Here is a 21,532-nt window from a genome sequence, read left to right as displayed (position 1 = left end):
GATTCTCTAAAGTAATAATGTAATGCAGACAACATGATTGTATGGTCTTGATCTAGTCTGTGCAGCCTAAGGAAACAACTGTTACAGTGTATTTTAAATCTTAGATCCAGTTGGGGGGTCATTTTGCTAAGATGTTGAGCTAATATTCTATTGATACGATCCTGTAGTTACAGAGTACTCTCGCTGGAATGGCTTGACAGCGAGTTTTCTACTGAATTCTCTTATGTTCAGCCAGTGTTTCTGGAGCTACATGGTACTGAGAATCACTTCAGTGCTGTGTTGGAGGGCTCACTTTCCTGGTAGAAATTCACTTCTTATTTCTTCCAGATGCTCAAAATTGAATTCTTATGATGTTCACAGGAGTTACCTTTGTTGTTTACCCTATCTGAAATTAAGTTAGAAATGCAGCTACCTCAACTATTTTCAGAATGTTCTAGGGATATCTTTCCAGTGACAAATGGAAAAAATGTAATTATCACAGCTGTATAACAAGTGTCGTGGGGTAAAGCAGTTGTTAGTGGTGAGAGGGTATTTCTTCTAGTAAGATTACTGTTTGCATTCAGAGTTCCCTGTCAGAGTTCTCTGTAACAGTTGTTTTGACGAGGCTCCCCTAAAACATGAAACTTCTCTCTTAATCAGTGTCCCTGGTTCACCAAAAAGCACTGACTTTTTATGTATATAACTTTTCTTTAACTGGGTAGCCTTTCTGCCTCTGCTTTGCAGTGTTTTCTACTGTTCCTCTGTGTTTTTCTGGACTTGTGGCACTGCTTCCAGGTTTCAATTCAAGGAAATTTTATCCAGTCAGATCACTTCAACTGGAGTTAAGAAAAAAACCCCTGCGACTCCAAAATTAAGACTTAACCCCTCCCCCTCCAACAAACAAAAAAATCCCACAAAACCCTGAAGCCTTCATCACACGTTCCCCTGCACCTCTCAAGAGCAGACCATTGCTCTAATAGTAATGTTAGTTCCCTGCTTCAATGGCGTGATTCTGTTTCTGACTAAACAGAGGTAACAAGCCCATGTTGTTTGTTTTTGCAGTGCTGGCTGCAAAGGCTGCTTCAATTGCCAGTAAGTTTAAGGAAATGGCAAAACTGTGCTACTGAAGTCTTGCAGGACACCACTAGGGCAAATGACTAGAGTAGTCTATGCTGTCATCTTTACAACAGGCCTGCCCACAGCTACTGTAATGAGCCAAATGGGAAATCCATATTCTGCCTTATTTTCAAAGTGAACATGGGTACACCTGGACACTTAGGTCATACATCCAACCATACTCTGCTCTACGGTTGGCTTTAAGGTACAGCTGGATGGCACATCCTTTGTAGTCCTAGAATAGCCTCAGAAGCGAGTTCTTGCCATTCTCTTGGTACAGTTACAGCACATCAATGTTGCTTCTCAACCCAGCTGTGCTTATTAGCAAACTGTCTAGTGTGATCAATCCCACATCACTTGCTACTGACTCTGAAGAATGCTCTTCTGTCATGTACACACATGGTGTAAGATCACTAGAGGAGACAGTAAGACACAGCAATCGTAGTCACAGTCTTAATGCTTAATAATTCCAACACTGTGTTTAGAAATAAGCTTTTATTAAGTAGATTGAGTTAGGCACTATTGAATGTGAAGAACAAGTACAGAAATAGAAGTTCCACAACCAGTGCTAATTATATAATGCTATTCAGTGGTCACTGATTTTTTGTTATTTAATATTCAAAATGCTCACCCTAAAATACATCATCTTCCTAGTCCCAGTGAGTTTTCATTTGCTTGATTGTACCCTCTACCAGAAATTCCATTATAAAAGGACAGTTACCATGTTGCTGGCCAACTGGAAGGTCCACGTTTGGCTCTAAAGCTTTAGGACAGTTCGAATGCTTAAAATGGAAAAGAAAAAGAAAAAAAGCAGTTACCACTAAGTCCGTTTTCTCCCCTTCTCTCCCCTTCCTTTCATTGCTGACACATACCTTAACTTCTATCTCTCGTAAGAATGAAGTTATGCTTATGCCTATAATATTTATTTAAAATCCTCATTAAAAATGGGTTAGTAATGCTTTTTATCTTTGCGTTTCTTCTAGTCTCTCCCCCAGTAAGATATACTCAAAATGGAAGTTTTTTCAAACTACGTGAGTGTCAGTTTTCAGTAGCTAGCCAAGAATATTGATCAGGAACATTTACAGGCATTCCCTCTTTTGGCTGCTTGGAGAATTTTAAGTAACTTTAATTATTAGTTTCATAGGACATGCTCATGTAGGAATAAAGCATTGAACTGATACAAAAGTTTGTAACTGGAAAAGGGGACCAACTGCTGGATTAAATTGGCATAGATGCAATGTTTCCAATTGTAAAAAGTACAAATGTAGTTACTGTTAACTGACTTATCCAAAATAGGCGTACATATGAGATAAAGTAGATGTATATAACTTTCTCAAAAGCAATAACTAATACATCAGTATGGATTGAGATCAAATACAAAGACCATGCTGGCTGCTTGAGATAATTCTGGTAACTATCCGCCTGCAGATGAACCTAAATATGGATAAAGAGAGTTGCCTGCATTAGTGCAAATATTCAGGAAAAGATTTTCTTTTTTACTAGAACATCTCTCCAATTTTTCCTCTTGTCCACCTGCTGATTCTTCCCTTCATTCAAAACACATTCTTAAAAAGTACATGACCTAGTCTTCTAAGTAAGCTGGTTTCTACTCTTAGAGGCACTGGTAGTTATCTCGTTAAGAGTCTCTGAATTTCTAACAAATTACAGAACATCTCATTAAAACTCATTTAGAAGAGGCCTGCTCTTGAAAAGACACAGCAGGACAAGCTGTAACACATCTCAGGCTAAAACTGTCTAATCCTTTCCCTTTTTCTGCGTTAGATTTTAACCTGCAGATACAAGTTCTGCCACAGTATCCCCATGATGGTCCCCCTTTTCCCGCAAGCACATCCATGCCCATATCTGTACAGGGCTTTACAAGGATCACCCAGTATATCCTCTGCTAAGAATACCCTACTTTGCACTGCTTTTGCAGGTTTATCACTACTTGCAAAATACTGTTAGAAGGGCAGCAAGGCTCATCACACATCCAGCAGGTTTTTTTACCAGCAAACAGGATCACTTCAATATGTAGTGGAGTTGGGCCTCACTAGGAAGTTTAATACAGCTATGGCCTAAGTCTGCAGTATGGACAGTCCAAACTGCCATTCGTCTTAATAAAGGCAGAAACTGCTGTATGTTAAGAACTACAAACCCATTCTATGAATGTTCTACCCCTGTTCAAACTAGAGAAGAAAAAAATTTTAAAATGTAGCATATTAAAAGATCATTCCAAGTGATTGATTGTGCTGGTAATCTATCCTAAATAGTTTGAAAATATATTGAAATCTACTATTTAATTAAAATAGAGTAATAGCTTAGTGACTTGTAAAAATGTATTATTAATGTGAACTCCCCTTCAGTCTCTTTACATTTCTTTTTCTGAGGAAGAATGCTTTAGCAATGTTGGAAGCCTAAGACTGACTTGTCCCCTTTATCAGCTTTACAAACTTGTGTATTTCCCTTATACATTGTTGCTGGCTTTTTACTCTCTGCCTGTGTCTTGGCAGGTGTATAGAAGCTCAGAGAAAGTATATTTGTTTATCTCAGAATGAATGTGTGTGGTATATGTCAGCCTTTATCCTCCCTGTTTAAAACATGACAGTGGGCAGGGAACCTCTATTTTGACAGTGTCTCATCAAGAAATGTCTTGTACATCTTTCAATATTATGAACGTTACCTCTTTCCTGTATGCATCAGCTCAAAAGCCTCATTGATTTTGTCAAAAGGCAGGGTGTGAGTCACAAATTCATCAACCTTGATCTTTTTGGACATGTAGTCAGTCACCAGTTGCGGTACACTGTCTACGCTCTTCCAGCCTGAAAGACAGAAAGCATGCATTTGTTTTTCCCCTTTCCACCCACCTCAGAAAACAGAGAGGAAGAAAAAAAGTGCCCTTACACAGGCACTCGTGTGATAAATAGGAAAAGGAACTGAGATCGGTGACATGTTTGTCCCTCCTGCTCTAGGCAGGCAGTAGGTAAGGAATGCAACCTCTTGGTTGCTAGACAGCTAGGTCTGGCAAGAGCCCATATTATCCAAGCACGTAACTGCACTAACCTTTCACTAGGTATTTCAGCATTCAACATAACAGCAGCCCTCACCTAGGAAAGCATGCACAAGGCATCTCTATCAGCCCCTCTACGTATCTTTATAACCCAACCAGGTTTTGTATTACTTGGAAAAAGGACGGTGCAACAACATCATTTGGATACTGCCATGAACTTCAGCAATTACTGAATCCCCAGGTTATCCGTAGCTGTAATAGTCTCCACATGTTTTTGGTTTGACAGCAGAAAGTATGTATCAAGCATTTGTTGCTTTTTATTTTAAAGCTCTTTATAGCACATTCCTATGTTAGCCTCACAACTGGCTTAGTGATTAAGCAACACAAACATGTTTATGTGAGTTCCCATCTCCCCAAAGACTAGGTCCTTTCACTGCACCAAACTAAACCAAACCTTCACCTGGTGATAAAGCAATCCCTCTATACCACTCCTTTAGTACTGAATAGCACATAGTTATATTCTCTCTTCAAAATATGTGAGTTATCATACCAATGTGTTTATTTCTAGCCTGTCTGTAGGAATATCAGATTTAAAAAGTCTTTATCTTAAAAGTCAACACAGCATTTATGAATAGCCTGTCAGTAGTACATTTCTTGCACAAGCAAAAGCAAGGCGTTATGTTCTTCCCAGCTTTAACCCATAGTAAGTTATTTTTATCCCCATACCAAAAGAGAGTTACCTCCAAACGCGGTCCCTTTCCATGTCCGCCCAGTTACTAGCTGGAATGGCCGTGTGGAGATCTCCTGACCAGCAGCAGCTACTCCGACTATCACACTGACTCCCCAGCCTTTGTGGCAGGCTTCCAAGGCAGCCCTCTTCACAGATGGATGGGACAAAGCAGAGCGTTTATTACTAATGCTTATGCTGCCTAGACTGGCATGGGTCGCACTTCCTTTCCCCCAGTTAGTAAGTCACCACATTAATATTTAAGGAACAATAAATACACTGAAAATTACATTAAATTTTCCATCGGTTCAGACTCCTTATACTGTTAAAGATTTACTTTGCTCTTTTTATATCCCATCTGGCTTCCAGAGAAATCACTCTGAAATCCCACTGGGAGCTGGAATAAACTGTAATCAGAGACAATGTAGACCATGTTACTGGCAGTTAGGAATGCTGTTGTAATTGTTGAAAACCTAGCCTTACATTCAGTAATACTTTGGCATTTCCAAAGTTTAAATTCATTATTTGAAGAATTAGGGAAATACTGAGTGGTCCTTGAGATTTTACTGTTCATTGTACAATATATTTTATGTGGGGTTTGTTATTTTCAAATGTCAGCATAAGAAAACTCAGGATTTCAATGAACTCCCATTAAGGAAAAAAATTTGTAAATTGTAAGTGCCATTTTCAACCTAAGAAGTAGCATCTGCTTTCATTACATAATTAGGATTGGATATAAATTGGCCTTTTTAGTCATAGCAGTTATCATTACTATTTAAAAAATAGATGAGTATGGCATGTTTTCTGTAACAAGAAAGCAGCTCATTTTGCTGTTTAGCTAAACAGCTAAGTGGCAGCTAGCTATCCCCTCCCTCTACGTACTACTGTTATGCACACACTCACCATGACTCCAACATTGCCAATGCATTCAAATGAGTAGTCTACACCACCATCGGTCATCTCAACCAGCACCTCCTGTATGGGCTTCTTGAAGTCTTGAGGGCTAATGCACTCAGTAGCTCCAAACTCTTTGGCTTTGGCGTACTTATCCTTGTTAAGGTCGACGCCAATGATCCGGGATGCTCCTGCTGTTTTACAGCCCATAATAACTGCCAGCCCAACTCCTCCTAAACCAAAGACGGCACATGTAGAGCCAGGTTCCACCTAGGAATAAGAAAAGAGCCATGAGCAACACAGATAAAATCCATCCTTCCGCATGAGTGGGAAACACAGGTTAAGAAGTCTGTAATGAAGGAAACATGGAAGCAAACATATATGGCTATGAGACTTTGTCACTTAGATAAGGGAAACTATACAGAAATTTCATCCAAAAGCTCTTCAGGTACTAAAATTTTCCTTTTGCCCAAAGACTCAGCTCCCATAACTTGCCCTAGACTCATGCACACTCACCTACAAGCTCTGTCTCACCCTGAGCTTCAAACTATCATAATGACTTGCAGCAAGATTTAAGATGAATTGGAAAAGGAATTTTTATATAGCTGGTATCAAAAGGGATGCAGAATATCCTACCTGGATTTCCTCTAAAGGGCATCAGGTTTTTCTAATCTGATCTGGCCTTTATGGAGAAGTTAGAAATTCTTAGCTAAACTTCATCAGTTGAAGAGGAAGAAGAAACAGAAATTTGGTACATCGTGTTTACAGTCCTAACCTAGTCCCTAAGCTATCTGTGTACTTTGGCTCAGATACAGTTACAGAGAACAGCCAGAGGCAACCACAGCCTTTACCTTAGCGGTGTTAACAGCAGCCCCGTAGCCAGTAGAAATGCCACAACCCAGCAGGCACACTTTATCGAGAGGTGCTGCAGCATCTATCTTGGCTAGTGAGATATCGGCCACCACAGTATACTCTGAGAAGGTGCTAGTCCCCATGAAGTGGTAAATCTGCTTTCCTTTGCAGGTGAATCTGCTGGTACCATCAGGCATGAGTCCTTTCCCTTGAGTAATTCTTAAGGCAAAGACAGGGAAGTACAGTCAGAGTCTTAAGCAGTAAATTCTCTCACCAGACAGTATCCGCTAAGTAGCACAGAGATGCAGTTGCATACTTGCACCATTATTTTTTTATTCATTCCAAGAAACCCAGGAGTTCACAGAAATCATATGCCAAACGCCTAAAACTTCACGCCGTTAATTCCTCCATGGAAGCACTGAAAGAAATGGAGTTTATCAACGTGTTGACCTTGTTAGCTACCAATGCTAACTGCTGGTGCCATGGTGCCACACCCCCGTCTTCACCTCCTTCAGGACACTTCCTTGAATAGCATCTGTCAGTTATGTCACTGGGGTTTTTGTTTGGGTTTGGGAGACTTTTTTTTCAGAATGGGAGCTGGAAATTTACCTGGGAAGCAGGTGTTAAGGAAAGAAGAGCTTTCTGTATAATTCTGTACCACTTGACAGCGTTGGTGTTGACTCCCAAGAGCTAAATTCCCTGAAGCGCTTCCCTTAAGTATAGATTAAATACGGAGTCAGAGCATTTCTGTTTTCAGAGCTGTGGACACAAGCTAGCAGTTTATACCTTCACATACATGAAAACAGAGAAACAGATTTATTTAAGGGCAAAAAAGAAAAGAAATTTTAAGGAAGAATGGAAAATAGTGCATAACTGCCTCCCTAAAACACGTACTTTCCAAGTCATTAAATGATGCATCAAGAGATTTATTCTTCAAAGATAACTCCTGTCGATTACTTTTGATAACTAGAGCAGGTATACATTGAACAAATACTATACTGAGTGTCAAAATAAAAAGCACACAGACCTTATCTTTTGGCACAGATTTGTTTTAGGATTCTTGCAGAACTTGCACTCTCCACATTGGGGGATGTATAGAGGGATAACAGTGTCCCCTAAGAAAAAAAAGAAAATATTCTGTGGCTAGTTATCAAGTCAAGCAAGGCACTAGGAAAAAAATGAAGTTATTCAATTTTCATGGCTTTTATGTGAGCTTGTCTTCACTTAAAACCTTCTTTGTGTGTTAAAAACCATTTACTGTATAGAGTAGCATTGTTTATAGAGAGTGCGAGATAAAACTCTTTCCTCATGTCTGAGCAGACAGCTGATCAGAAGTTCGTCATTCCAGAACAAATAGGAATGTTACTGTAAAATATAATAATGCCAAATCTACAGTGAACATCATGATTAAACATTTTTAAGCCCTTTAATTAAACAAACAGGTAACAACTATCATCTGGGAAAAAAAAAAACAAACCCCAACCCAACCCTCTTCTAACTATATTCATGCAATTTCAAGAAAGAAATTGGTATGCTGGGCTCTCTGAAGCATTAAACCAAGAGCACATTGAATAGATTGGTGTTGCATCTCACAGACAAGAGAAATCTACACAGGCATACACCCCAGAATAAGACGTTGTATTAACTCCTGCAATACAGCATTTCAGTGGCCCAATTTGACAGTTCACCTTGTAGTAAAGTAACACTTTTAAGGAAGGAAGAAAACTTGTAAGATATTTTCTTACCCGGCTTTACTTTAGTTACTCCTTCCCCAACACTCTCTACAATTCCTGCTCCTTCATGACCCAAGATCACAGGGAAACATCCTTCGGGATCAGCACCACTCAGAGTATAGGCATCAGTGTGACACACAGCGGTGGCAACTATCTGTGAAGAAAGATATCATCTGAGGTGCCCTGAAGAACAGAATAGTAGCACAGACCTAAATATTTCCCTTTGGTCAGAAATTCAGAACGATTGCCAGGACAAACTTGCCAATCCTGGCAGCGTTTGTGATACGGCCAACGTACTTTCACTCCTGGCAAGGCACAGGAGTGCCAAGGCAAGGCACTTTTTCGTACTTTGAAAAAGCGAAGTCATGATAGTACCTCTTTTCTCATTTCCATCAATTAAATTCTGACGTTGAAACGGGTAGAAGATGACATCTGGTTTCCTAAAGCTAGCAAGTCATCTCAAAGGTGTACTCCAAGTCATCTCAAAGTAGGTTGGCATCTCAGATCTGAAGTAAATTAGTCTCTCAAAGGTAAAATGACCAGAAAGACCACACAGAACTCTCAGTACTGTATAAATCCAGTTTAAGACTTAAGCACCATGCAGAGACCCTTTCCACAGGGATATATGTCACCTTAATGTATACTTTTTTGCAGATATGGACTACTGGAAAGTCCTGATCAAATCAGAAACTTGGGTACAGGGAATCCAAGAGACCAATCACAGCTCAGCAGCCAGTAACTTATGGCCTGACTGAAGTAAAATCCAGTGTGTTACACAGCTCCAACAGGTCACAAGCTGCTGCCCTTTGAACAAGATCAAAGGTGTTCATAGCTCAGATGTTTTTTGGGAGCTTAGCCTGTAACAACTGGAACTGATCCCCAAGACTAGCCACGATCTCCAGACAAGACCGTGAAGTGAGACCAGTAGAAATTAAGTGTTTTTCATGCACAGAAGATCTAAATACCATAATTTTCGTCTTTGTAAAGCCAGCTGAGATACAAATAAACTAACACTATCCATTCAACATTTCTTCTGTTGGTAAACAAACTGTTCACATTTAATACTTAGTCTCCCAAAATGCAATGCATACAGGTAACAATTGATTTAATTACCTTGATACGAACTTCATGAGCTTTTGGTGGAGCAACCTCCACCTCCTCGAGAGAGAGAGGTTTACCTGCCTCCCAGGCAACAGCAGCCTTGCATTTAATAACCTAAAAGACAACAACAACAAACAAAGAGGACATCTGTTGTATGGTTCATTTAAAACAATTCTTGTTCAGCCAAGTGAGAAAATGAGAGAAACACTATTGGCTTTTGGAAAGAATCCCAGATCTGAAATTCATAATTGCAACACAAATGTTTAATTGCCCTACGTTTGCTTTCAGGAAGCTAAATAATAATGAGTAAAAAAAGATCTGGAATTTGGATATCATTCTCTTATTGAGCAAAAAATATAATAAACCCAGGAGTGCTTAGGAGATACTCAAATACTGCAGTGAAATGAGCAATAGGAATGGAAAGATTCCATAATAAAAATGGTGATTTAAAATAAGAGACCGGCGTTCATTTGAGATGTGTTCCTCGAGCACAGAGTATTCAAAGTTAAAAAAGTTCAGAAAGCAAACTGGAGGTCACATAAGGGTGAATTTCTGGTTCCTGATAAGGATGGCTTCTGAATACGATTTTGGCAAGGAGATGCACGTGCATGCAGCTGACATGCCAAGCCCTCCAGTGATGCATAGGGACCAGAGAGACTTTGCTATATGGTTACTGTCAGCGAGTTATTGTGCACTAACACCTCTGCAGAGCCTGCGTGGACTACTGTTAGCACGTCTTCATTCACTGCTTTCAGCACCGTGACAAATCCTGCTCTGCAACCATACCTACATGTCCCAGGAAGCTTTTCAAGCCAAGTGGTGCAGAGCCTGCATGAAAGAGCAGGATCTGTGGATATGTAAACCCAATCCTATCAACAGGTACATATGCGCAACTGACTGAGGAAATTAGCAGGCTTTACAGCCATACAATCCAGGGCAGCTTCAAGTGCTGCAAGGGTTAGCATCTGGAGTACCCTTAGATGTCAGTTTTACAAAGCACGACTCCGGGTCTGTCCTTCAGGAAAAATCGGCAAGGTATTCAAATAATCTGAATTTTGCTTTCTGACAGACACAACATCTTTTGGCAAATGTGATATGCAATAGCTTCCTGCAGGACACACAGACGAGTTGTGAAATCAAATTCAAGACCTAATCTACATAAAACCCAATGAGGAATGCTGTCGCAGACTAGACTGCTTTGGAACAGATCCCTTTGCAATCTACTCCAGAATAGCGTCCGTGTATTTTGGAATAATTCAGTTATACCAGAAGACTTGCACTGATTTTCTTCCATGCAAACAAGGTCTAAGCCATTGCTATGACAGCTGGAAATACGAAGCATTTCATAGCAGGCACTATAAACCAATAGAAAAAAAAAAGACATTTTGTGCATTCAAACTAGCTGTGGTGCTCCCGTGGAATCACTGAAAGGGGATTAATGCAAATTCCCAACACCAGACATACAGTCATCCAGCCTTTTTGAAATTTCACTGTCTGGAAGAAATAACAGCGCCAAGACCACTTGTTGAGCTTGCCACATCTGATTGATCACCTGCATGTACAGGAGAAAATAATGGGTAGTTTATGACTTTCTGTAGTATTTTTGTTGTACAATAACCAGTATTGGACTTTGCCAATAACAGTTCACGCCCTTGCTGTACCTGCACTAGCAGAACTGCAGATGTTTACCTTGGCTTAAACTTGCTAAAATAAATACTACCAACCCTAAAAGGGCTGAAGCTTTGTAACAGAAAATACATACCCAGTCCTACAGCTGGCAGGGGCCTAGATTGGACAGAAAGACCCTTAACCCAGAACCGTGAATTCCCCTTGCCCTGCTTTTTATTACCAGGGTAAATATTATAAAAATGCACCAAATGTGACACAGTAACTAACTGTGGACTCGCAGTATGAGCATTCAGTCACGATCTCTAAATGTACCAAAGATTTTGCCAGAAAATCTAAATTCAAGGCACAAAGTGCGAGAGGAGCCATCATTCGGTAAATCATTTACTGCTTTTCAATCCATCCCTCATCCTCCCCTCATGAAGTCACCTGTTCTTGCACAGGAGACCGGGCATTCCTAAAATCTGAATTTCCACATGAATTGCCCTTAGTTAAGGGCAGAATTAAAGAGGGGAGAAAAATCTCCTTACAGGATAAATTCTGATCTTCCTAAAACTAACGTTACACATCTAGAAGCATATTTTGAAATAATAACTTCTGATTCAGAAACTTTAAAATTGCAGTCAGCTTGTACAGCCATACAGGTCCCTGGACTATTCAGAGTGGGCATCAGAAAAGCCCCATCTTCTGCCCTTTCAACATTCAAAGCCTTCTGCTGTTGCTTTGCTGAAACTCTTGAAGACAACAACTGGGAAAACAACTCCAACTTTCACCCGTCCTTCATTTTCTCTATTAATCTATTAGCACAGGAACGCAACTCTTGAGTTGCTTGTGGCTACATACAGGACCAGCCACCTTACTCAAGACGAAACCGAGCTCTCGGCAGCGACAGAAGCTGCCCTGTCCTCTCCGAAATCGCTGCTGGCCCGGACCAGCCTTCGGCGCCCGGACAAGTGAGACCACCCAACCTGCTCAGACCAGGGCACCGAACAGCTGCACAGAAATTAAAGCAGTATGAAGTAAGCTTGGACGATCACAGCGTTTTGAAAGCAATGCGGCAAACTTGCCAGGCGATGGTTTTGAGAGCAAGCAGGGTCCAGGGGCTATTGAAAATGGACCGGCACTGCTGCCAGAGAGAAGCCTCACGGATCGCGCTGGCTGCAGGATGGCATCTTCCCAAACACGCACCTATTCCTTCTTCTCCCGCTCAACAGCCACGGGAAGAAAACGCACAGGGTGAGCTGTGCTGAACTATTTCCCCCAACCCGCCCATCTCAGCTGACAGGACGGCTCCTTTATTGCCTTGTGGCAACTAAATGTGCCCTGAGGAGCCAACACCTTCCCGGCCCCGTGCGCGAAGCCAGCCGTTTTTTCCCCTTCCTTCAAGCTCACTGAGCTGCATCCGTCCAAATCTCGTAGGAAGCCACGCCAAGCTCAAAGCCTTCTGCTTGCTCTTCCATCGCCGAGAATAAGGAACGGTCTAAGCACAGGAGAACCCTCAGATGCAGAAAACGCGCAGGACGGTTGATTATTACACACGGCGGGGAGCAACGCATGTATTTTTGCTCCTAATCCTGCGACTGCGTGTATTCTTGCTCCTAGTCCTGCGATTGCGTGCGGTTTTGCTCCTAGTCCTGTGACTGCGTGCGGTTTTGCTCCTAGTCCTGCGACTGCGTGCAGTTTTGCTCCTAGTCCTGCGACTGCGTGTATTTTTGCTCCTAGTCCTGCGACTGCGTGCGGTTTTGCTCCTACTCCTGCGAATGCGTGCAGTTTTGCTCCTAGTCCTGCGAATGTGTGCAGTTTTGCTCCTAGTCCTGCGACTGCGTGCATTTTTGCTCCTAGTCCTGTGACTGCATGTGGTTTTGCTCCTAGTCCTGCGACTGCGTGCGGTTTTGCTCCTAGTCCTGCGAATGCGTGTGGTTTTGCTCCTAGTCCTGTGAATGCGTGTATTTTTGCTCCTAGTCCTGCGACTGCGTGTATTTTTGCTCCTAGTCCTGCGACTGCGTGTATTTTTGCTCCTAGTCCTGCGACTGCGTGCGGTTTTGCTCCTAGTCCTGTGACTGCGTGCGGTTTTGCTCCTAGTCCTGCAAATGCGGTTTTGCTCCTAGTCCTGCAAATGCGGTTTTGCTCCTAGTCCTGCGACTGCGTGTATTTTTGCTCCTAGTCCTGCGACTGCGTGTATTCTTGCTCCTAGTCCTGTGAATGCGTGTATTCTTGCTCCTAGTCCTGTGAATGCGTGTATTTTTGCTCCTACTCCTGCGAATGCGTGCATTTTTGCTCCTAGTCCTGCGACTGCGTGCATTTTTGCTCCTAGTCCTGCGACTGCGTGCATTTTTGCTCCTAGTCCTGCGACTGCGTGTATTTTTGCTCCTAGTCCTGCGACTGCGTGCAGTTTTGCTCCTAGTCCTGCGACTGCGTGTGGTTTTGCTCCTAGTCCTGCGATTGCGTGCGGTTTTGCTCCCAGTCCTGCGATTGCGTGCGGTTTTGCTCCTAGTCCTGCGACTGCATGCAGTTTTGCTCCTAGTCCTGCGACTGTGTGCATTTTTGCTCCTAGTCCTGCGACTGCGTGCATTTTTGCTCCTAGTCTTGCAAATGCGTGTGGTTTTGCTCCTAGTCCTGCGAATGCTTACAGCGGGAGCCTCCCACGCGTAAGTAACGGCGCTGATTTCACCCCCACCCCTCACACTGGCGGGGGACAGGGCTAAGGAGACCGGACCGGGCCGACCCCCGCACCCCCCATTTTTCCGCTCGCCCTCGGCAGCGGGCGGGGCGGGAGGGAACAAATTCGCCGAGAGCCGCAAAGCCCCGGGGAAAGCCTCCCAAGCACGTCCGGTCAACCAAGGCCGTGGCGGGGCAGGTCGCCAAAACACTCGCCCACCTCAGCATTTCCCCCCCGCTGCCGCCGCGCCGCCCCCCCCCCTCCCCCCTCGGGGAACACGCCACCCCGGCCGCCCCCCGCGGAAGGAACGCGCGCGCGAGCAGCCGCCTCACCCCGCTGGCCATGGCGCGTGCGGCGGAAGGCGAATGAAGTCCCGTCTCGCCCGCGCTGGCGCCGGGAGGGGGGGGGGGGGGGGGGGGGGGCAGCGCGCATGCGCGCTGCCGCCCCCCCCCCTCCCTGCGCCAGCGCGGGCGAGGCGCGACGACGCCATCATTTGATCTCTCTGAAGAACCTTCTCCAGTGTTGCTGTGTACTATTGGAAGCCCCTGGAGATGGTGAGTGGTTTTGCAACTTTCTGTTCTCAGCACCAAGCAAGTAAATCAAGTTACCACCACGCTGTGCTCTTGCCCGAACTGTCTGTGCTTTTTGCCGTGCGTGTTTCAGGTTTATAGAGGAAAGTTCTGCGGGTGAGGGCTCCTGAGGCTACTGTGTTTTTTACACCGGGTTGGTTTTGGTGTGTTGTTCTAGCAGATGTTACGTGCTACTCAGAAACGTCAGTTTGGGTTGAGAAAAGAGGTGGCCTTGGAAGCGCTGTGAGCCTGTGGGAGAGAGGCCTGGCAGTTGCGACTTTGCTTCAAGGATGTTCTCTGTTCCATGTGGCAAGTGGGGGGGGAAAAGCCCAAAACAACTAGGGATCTGCGTTATCTTTTTTTTTTTTTTTTTCTTTTTTTCCTTAGTTTGACTTTGAAGTCCAGGAAGACGCAGGGCAAGAAGTCCCCCTGCAAGCTTGGCAGCCAGTATACGCTGACGGAAGATGCGAGTGATCTGCCAGGGCGCTCGTGCTGGGGGCAGCCTGAGTGCCGGCGAGCAGAAACTGGCCGCATGCCAGCGTCAGAACTAGGAGGTGAATGGTTAGGCGCTGTGACCGCTGGCTGCAGCCGCACACGCTGGCGAACAGATTGGCGAGGCGTCGGGAGGCTGGAGGGGACTGACGTGCCTACCCGCAGGCGGAACTGAAACGCCTTCGCGCAAACGCTGCCTGGCTTAGTTAGTTTCCCCAAACAGAAATGGTGTGAGATTGACCCAGAGGTAATTTTTCTGCCGTTAATAAAAATGTCCCAAATTAAACGAATGTAATTTAAGTAGTTTTGATCGATATTTTTCATTAGAACAACCCCATTTCATTAGAACAATCCCCATGGGATAACCTGTGCACAGGTTTCAGCTGTGGATGCTTGAGTGTAGCAGTCTTTTTGTGGGGCATTGCTCTCAAAACCATCCTTTTGAATTCTGATTTAAGCTTTCGTACATTTTCCTATGAAATACTGGAAGGCAATACTTACATAGCTTTCAAAAAAATTAGAAATTCTTGTCATTCTTCAAACCAGCATCAGTTTATTTTTGTAAGGTACAAATACAGCTGGTTGAAAAATGGAAACATTTAAAAAAACAAAATTGTTTTCATTTAAAGTGTTCCAAGCTGGTTGATGTTTCTTTGGATAATTCTTAGTTAATTACAATATTCTGGTTTTGTAAATACAAATATAAATTCAAAGTATTATCCAGTTTTTCAAGAAGTGGTTGGTTCCAAAAGAAAAGCTTTAGGAATAATTTCACTAATTAATCCTAGTATTCACTAATTAATCCTAGTATAATACTAAAGTAAACTGAAGTAAAATAACTTTTTGAAACAAAGGCCCATGTTAATTGGATGTGTTCAAAATAAATATGAAAGTGACCATGACACTTTTGCAGTAGAGACATGTGAGGCTGGGATACTGAAAGATTTTTATGTTAGATATGGAAATAAGTCGTTTGGGGAGTTTTGTGATTAAAAGATTTGGTCTCTTCTCCCAAGTTTGGTCTTTTCTCCCAAGTAGCTAGCGATAGGACAAGAGGATATGGGCTCAAGCTGGATCAGGGGAGGTTTAGATTGGATATTAGGAAAAATTTCTTTACTGAAAGGGTAGTCAAGCATTGGAACAGGCTACCCAGAGAGCTGGTGGAGTCACCATCCCTGGAAGTGTTCAAAAAACGAGTAGATGGGGCACTTTGGGACATGGTTTAGTGGGCATGGTGGTGTTGGGTTGATGATTGGACTGATGATCTTAAAGGTCCTTTCCAATCTTAATGATTCCTAGTTTTTACTTTCATTAAAAAATAATCCAGCCACCAAGCCAGGGAACATGAAATTATTACTCTACCCTTAACTGGTCTAGTGGTGGACTTAGTAGTGTTGGATTAATGGTTGGACTGGATGATCTTACAGGTCTGCTGCAAGAGAGGCCGTTAATAGTATTCTGGTGATAAAAAAGATAAGATGATAAAAATCATGTGCATTTCTATTGAAACACATGTGTTTACCAAAACAGGTATTCTGATGTACAACAGAAGACTTTCTTTGTCTTGCATTAGTATGCAAAACCCAAAGGATGTGAAGAAAGCCGGAACAAAAATAACTACATTCCTATAATTCTTACCAAAATTAAAACAAAGCAAGACCCTTCCTGCATTTATTAAACCCTATAGAGCAGAAAATCTCTGAGCGAGTTTATTAGAAAGGATGTTTTCAAGAGATAACCAGCCTTTATTGCAACTGTTTAATTATGTTCAAAGCAAATTTATGCTGTGTTTGTTATGGAATACAGCTCCTATGTCAGTTTGTGCAAACTTTGGGTAATATGACTTGGGTAATATTATTCGTTTAGTACTGGCATAAAGCTGTTAGTAGTGTTGTTACTGACATGTCTTTGAAATATTGACCCTTTTGCTGAGAAAAAGGAGTGTTACCTCCAAGTAAAACAAAAATGAAGGTAACTGAGTATCTCTAAGGTACAGGTCAAAATATGAAAATGAGAATTCTGAAAAAAAAAATTATTAGCCCATGTCATAATACTTGCGAAGAATTATATAAGGAAAGTAGGGAAGGTTGTACTTGCAATTATCAAATGCGTGTAATTTCCCACTGAAATTGGTGACCATTTTTATATTCTGTGCAACTTGTGTACAAAGCTAAAAGCATCCTTATGTTTATGCCATGTTTTATCTGTGCTGTAAGACCATGTTGTACCATCACATGATACTGCTTTCTTTAAAGACTTTATTTTTTCCCGGTATATGGTGAGACTTGATCAGAATATGTGCTGATTGATCAGGAATTTAATTGACACTGCCTCATCTTGTTCTTTAAACTATGTGATCCAAATTAGGACTATAATTGACTGCTTACTGTCTGTAACAACCAATAGCAAATATCCAAAACCAAGCAGTCGTAAGTGTTCCAGCAGAAAATCCAATTCAAGTAAAAAGCTGCTACAATTTGACTTGTTTGCTGCAGAACAGAATCCAGATCAATGGCTTAGACATTAATCATGTAGCAAGTGTATTTTTAAATACAAATTTTGGTGAGAGTATCTTAGTATAGCTAAATAAGTCAGTGAGCAATTGCTCTTAATGCTTTTCTTCTTAATTGTGTTCCTTATGAAGCATTGCTCATATGGCAAGGTGCCTGGGTGCTCTCAGTTAGAGCAACTGCCGCCTCTGGAGAAAGCCATTTGCATTAGAAGTGTTCATGCAAAGGGCATATTCACAGGTATAAAACTTCAGTGGTTGTTGACAGAAGAGTTGCTTCTGCTGATTATCTAGATTGTTGCTAGGCTTCTCTTTACCTTGGGCTTTGTAAAACTTTAATCACACAGCAAATACAGAAGGAAGGAAGGAAATGAGGAGAAATAAATATGTGCTTAGTATATTTCCATTCTGCACTCACAGGAATCAGCAAAGACCTTCACTGCGACACATGTGCCCCAGAGATGTGTCATCCTGCACAGCTGTTTAGGCAGGATAGGATCAACGGAGCAGTGCCTGGAACAGCAGGAGATCCCTATGTGAGTGTTGTGCACCAAGTGGTGTGCCTGAGGGGCTGGATAGATTTCTTATATGAAATGCTTTATTTGAGTGTACGATGCAATTGCAAGAAATCTGAGTCTGTTCCTTTGTTGCTGTAGGAACTGTATCCTGTAGCCCTTATCGTAAACCTGTCATGTTCTGTATTAAAAATAGGGGGGTTTACTGCCATTAAGATTATTTACAATAGTTTGATCTGATTAGTCTTCTTTTAATTTCTAGGCTACTTTTCCCCACTTGTTCCTGTGCAAACAATGCCAGTTACTGCAAAAAGTTTTTTCCCTGTTTAGTGTTTATACCCTTAATTTATTTTTGGAAGGTAGCCATATCCTTTTACCCTCCCTTTTGTTACACTGGGTAAGCCACAAGCTTACAGTTTCTTTTATCACTATAGCTTTCTTTTCTTTGGCCCTGCTAGTAGCATGCCTTTGCATCTCTTCCAGTTTGAATTCATTGTCCTTGAACATGGTTATCCAGAATTTCCGTACTTATTGTTCATCACGGTAATTTAGTCTCAAATAACTGAAAACTGAAGCTAACATGTCTGTGCAAGAGATAAATTACTGAAACATTTCTGTTGTTTGGCTGCTTTATGTAATAACTAACCTAGCTAAGTGAGCTGCTTTGTGTAATTACTGTATTCTGTGTATTTATCGTATTAGCTGTAACTGGTTAATTTCTACAATACGCACCTTCACGCTTCATTAAACCCATGGAAGAAGGTGTTTTGATACCAATGACCATGGACCAAAGTCTGATCTCACACCAGGCTAATAGCATGGCTAAGGCTAGAATCTGGCATTATAGGAAAAGAATAATGCTTCAGTAAAATGTTGTGGTTCATAGTTTTTCCAGAGTAATTGAAAAATGTACTTGCAGTGTGAGTTTCTCTTTATTTCTCTTGGAGTCACTTCAAATACTGGATGCCAAAGTGTCTAAAATAAAAACTAAAGGGAAATTGCTATTTCTTAGGTAAAAGACATGCTGTCCTTTGTCTCATTGGTTTCAACAAGAGGAAGTGCAAAGTCCTGTACCTGGGGAGGAGGAACCCTATGCAACAGTACATGCTGGGGGCCACCCAACTGGAAAGCATCTTTACAGAAAAAGACCTGGGGGTCCTGGCGGACACCACGTCAAACATGAGTCAGCAATGTGCCCCTGCGGCAAAGGCAGCTAACGGTGTCCTGCGCTGCATTAGACACCGTATTGCCAGCAGGTTGAGGGAGGGAATCCTTCCCCTCTACTCAGCACTGGTGAGGCCACACCTGGAGTGCTGGGTCCAGTTCTGGGGCTCCCCAGTACAAGAGGGACGTGGACATACAGGAGAGAGTCCACCAAAGGGCCATGGAGATGATTAGCAGCCTGGAGCATTCCATGAGGAAAGGCTGGGACTGTTCAGCCTGGAGAAGAGAAGGCTCAGGGGGATCTCATCCATGTGTACAAATACCTGGAGGGAGGGTGCAAAGAGGACAGAGCCAGGCTCTTTTCAGTGGTGCCCAGCGACAGGACCACAGGCAATGGGCACACACTGAAACACAGGAGGGACTGCCTGAATGTGGTACGGTTGGAGCCATATCTGCAGTCCTGTCAGGAGCTACAACACGAGCCATCCATGCACCGTATAGGTAATTTGGATATAATTTGCTTCAGTTTCCATACTAACATTGTTAGTGCTGCCTGGTGGTGGTGCTGGGTAAACAAGGGAATTTTTTCTGTCTCTGGGAGATGTTTTTCTTCCTTGGAGCATGAAACCTGTGTTTCCGGCCAGGCTTGCCAAGTTGTGTATTTCATAATAGGCATGGCAAAGGGAATCTGCTGACTGTTCTACAGGGGAAAAATGTGTTATATACAAATAAAATGTAAACGATGCTACTGAGAGCTGTACTCATTGTAGCAGGCAGTTCCAAGGATTTCCATTGTAAAATAGATGAGGTGGCTGCTTCTGTGGTACTGTTCTATAAATAATTTCTGTGAAACAGAGATACTGTGTACACATGTAATTATTGACTTCTTGCTTATGACTTGGATGCCCCAAGCAGGCTTCTCTTCTCCTGTAGGATACTCTGAAAGGAATTTATGAGAACTAGGAGCTCTCACAAACAGAGATGCTCTAGGCAGTATTTTGAGGTCGTCTTGAGTCTGATGTTGTGAGCACTCCCTAGCTCTAAAGGCAGAGCAGGAGGAATGGGGGATAGAGGTCCTAGAAGTTCATATTAAGAAAGAAAAGACAGGGTCAAGCAGCAGTGCTAATTATGAGGCATGGGAGGGGTGTCAACGCCAAAAGAGTTGGAAGATAAAGTCCATCAAGTTTTCTCAACCAGATATTGCTTCTGACACGTGATTTTGCTGTGGAAGGGTGTTTTCTACACATGCACGTGGATGGAAACAACTTGCATTCTGTCTCTGTGTACAGTATACTCATAGCCAGGCATGTTTCCAAATCTGACAATGAAGTAACTAAGTTGTTCCAGACAATGTTTCTACCACCATGTATGATGGTGCAAAATTAAGACATGCTTTCCACATACTTAAATATAGATATACACAATATGTATGTACTATACATGTGTGTATATATATATAAATATATCCATGCTGCAACTTCACCAAAGTCCCTACTGGCTGCTCAGAGTCAGCATAGTTACGGTAAATGATTTGCCAATCCAAAAAGGCTTTGTTTTTCCTTTTCTTTAATAGCCTATTGGTTTATAAAGCATGACAAAAATTAGCAAGTTGATTATTTGATCTACGATTTCCAAGCCTCTAGGAGGAAATCATCATTTCTTCTCTACATGTGCACAGAGAAATTCAGATACCCTGACTTGTTTCACGGAAGGAATCTGTTTCCTTTCTTCAGTGGACAGAGGTATTACCTTTGCTCCTTCATATCACCCTCCAGTTTCAGAGAAGAATATTATGCATGGGGAGCAATAGTTTTAAAATCCTTGACTGTGCTAAAGGGATTGGAAAGTCAGTAACAAAATTGCTAGATGATCTCCAGAACACCAAATTATTGTTGAGCAATCTGCAGTACTCTAGTCATTAAGTTGTAGCTGAGCAACAGATTCCCTGAGAAGAGACTGACAATTTGCAGTGTTGCTGTAGAACAGGCACCCAATGTGATGGGTGTTGTCTGCAGTGAGTTGTTTTTTTTTCCCAGTCTCGCCTGTAACTGCAGGCTCCTGACGGTCCCTGTGGGAGCCATGACAGAAGTCTTTCTGGAAAAATATTGTTTGAATGCTTCACTGTCCAATCTATATTGAACCTTTTGCCACTTATCACTAATCCAGTGAACTAGAAATTAAACATTGGAGAGAGGATCACTGGATTAAAAAAGTACTGGGTGAGATACAATGGCCAAGTTTTCTCCGGCTGCTGAAGCTGATGCTTCTTCAGTGACATCTGGGTTTTTTTGCTGAGGAACTTTGAGATTGCAGCAAAGTATAAGATTATGCTGGAAAAATTCATTGATCTTGTATTTCCGGACAGTATTTTAGTGGAACTATTAAAAAAAATAAATTCAAGTATATTCCACAAGGGGACATAACATGCAACAATCTTTCCATTTAGGTTGAAAATGGAATAGTGGAAAAAGTATTTCTCCTTTTGTATTTTACTAGGCAAATTTGAGAAATTCAGTCTACAGTATATTGGCTAAAACAAAAAATAGATCAACATCCTATTATGAAGTGTATTTCGTGTTTTCCTCTCCC

General features: G+C 42.2%; 1 protein-coding gene across 1 annotated transcript; it reads right to left on the bottom strand.

Moving 5' to 3' along the window:
* Positions 1-1,840: 1,840 nt before the first annotated feature.
* Positions 1,841-14,038, bottom strand: LOC104030471 (alcohol dehydrogenase class-3). Its single transcript, XM_075709825.1, has 9 exons — positions 14,027-14,038; positions 9,422-9,523; positions 8,321-8,462; positions 7,603-7,690; positions 6,575-6,794; positions 5,733-5,993; positions 4,843-4,978; positions 3,776-3,914; positions 1,841-1,877 (listed from the first exon to the last, which is right to left on the bottom strand). Exons 1-9 carry the CDS (start codon positions 14,036-14,038, stop codon positions 1,853-1,855), a joined length of 1,125 nt encoding a protein of 374 aa, XP_075565940.1. The 3' UTR covers positions 1,841-1,852.
* Between the last annotated feature and the right edge of the window lie 7,494 nt (positions 14,039-21,532).

The sequence above is a fragment of the Pelecanus crispus genome, chromosome 4, assembly GCF_030463565.1.
Source record: "Pelecanus crispus isolate bPelCri1 chromosome 4, bPelCri1.pri, whole genome shotgun sequence".
Lineage (NCBI taxonomy): Eukaryota > Metazoa > Chordata > Aves > Pelecaniformes > Pelecanidae > Pelecanus > Pelecanus crispus.
Note: the sequence above shows the minus strand (reverse complement) of the source record. Positions and strands in the feature narration are given on the sequence as shown.

What these genes read in the sequence shown, in the direction of transcription:
- LOC104030471 (XM_075709825.1), bottom strand. An exon ending in CTGCTGTTAACACCGCTAAG is followed by an intron (nt 5,994 to 6,574) that starts GTAAAGGCTGTG and finishes TCTTATTCCTAG; the next exon opens with GTGGAACCTGGCTCTACATG. An exon ending in CTGATGCATACAGGAAAGAG is followed by an intron (nt 1,878 to 3,775) that starts GTAACGTTCATA and finishes TTCCATTTTAAG; the next exon opens with CATTCGAACTGTCCTAAAGC.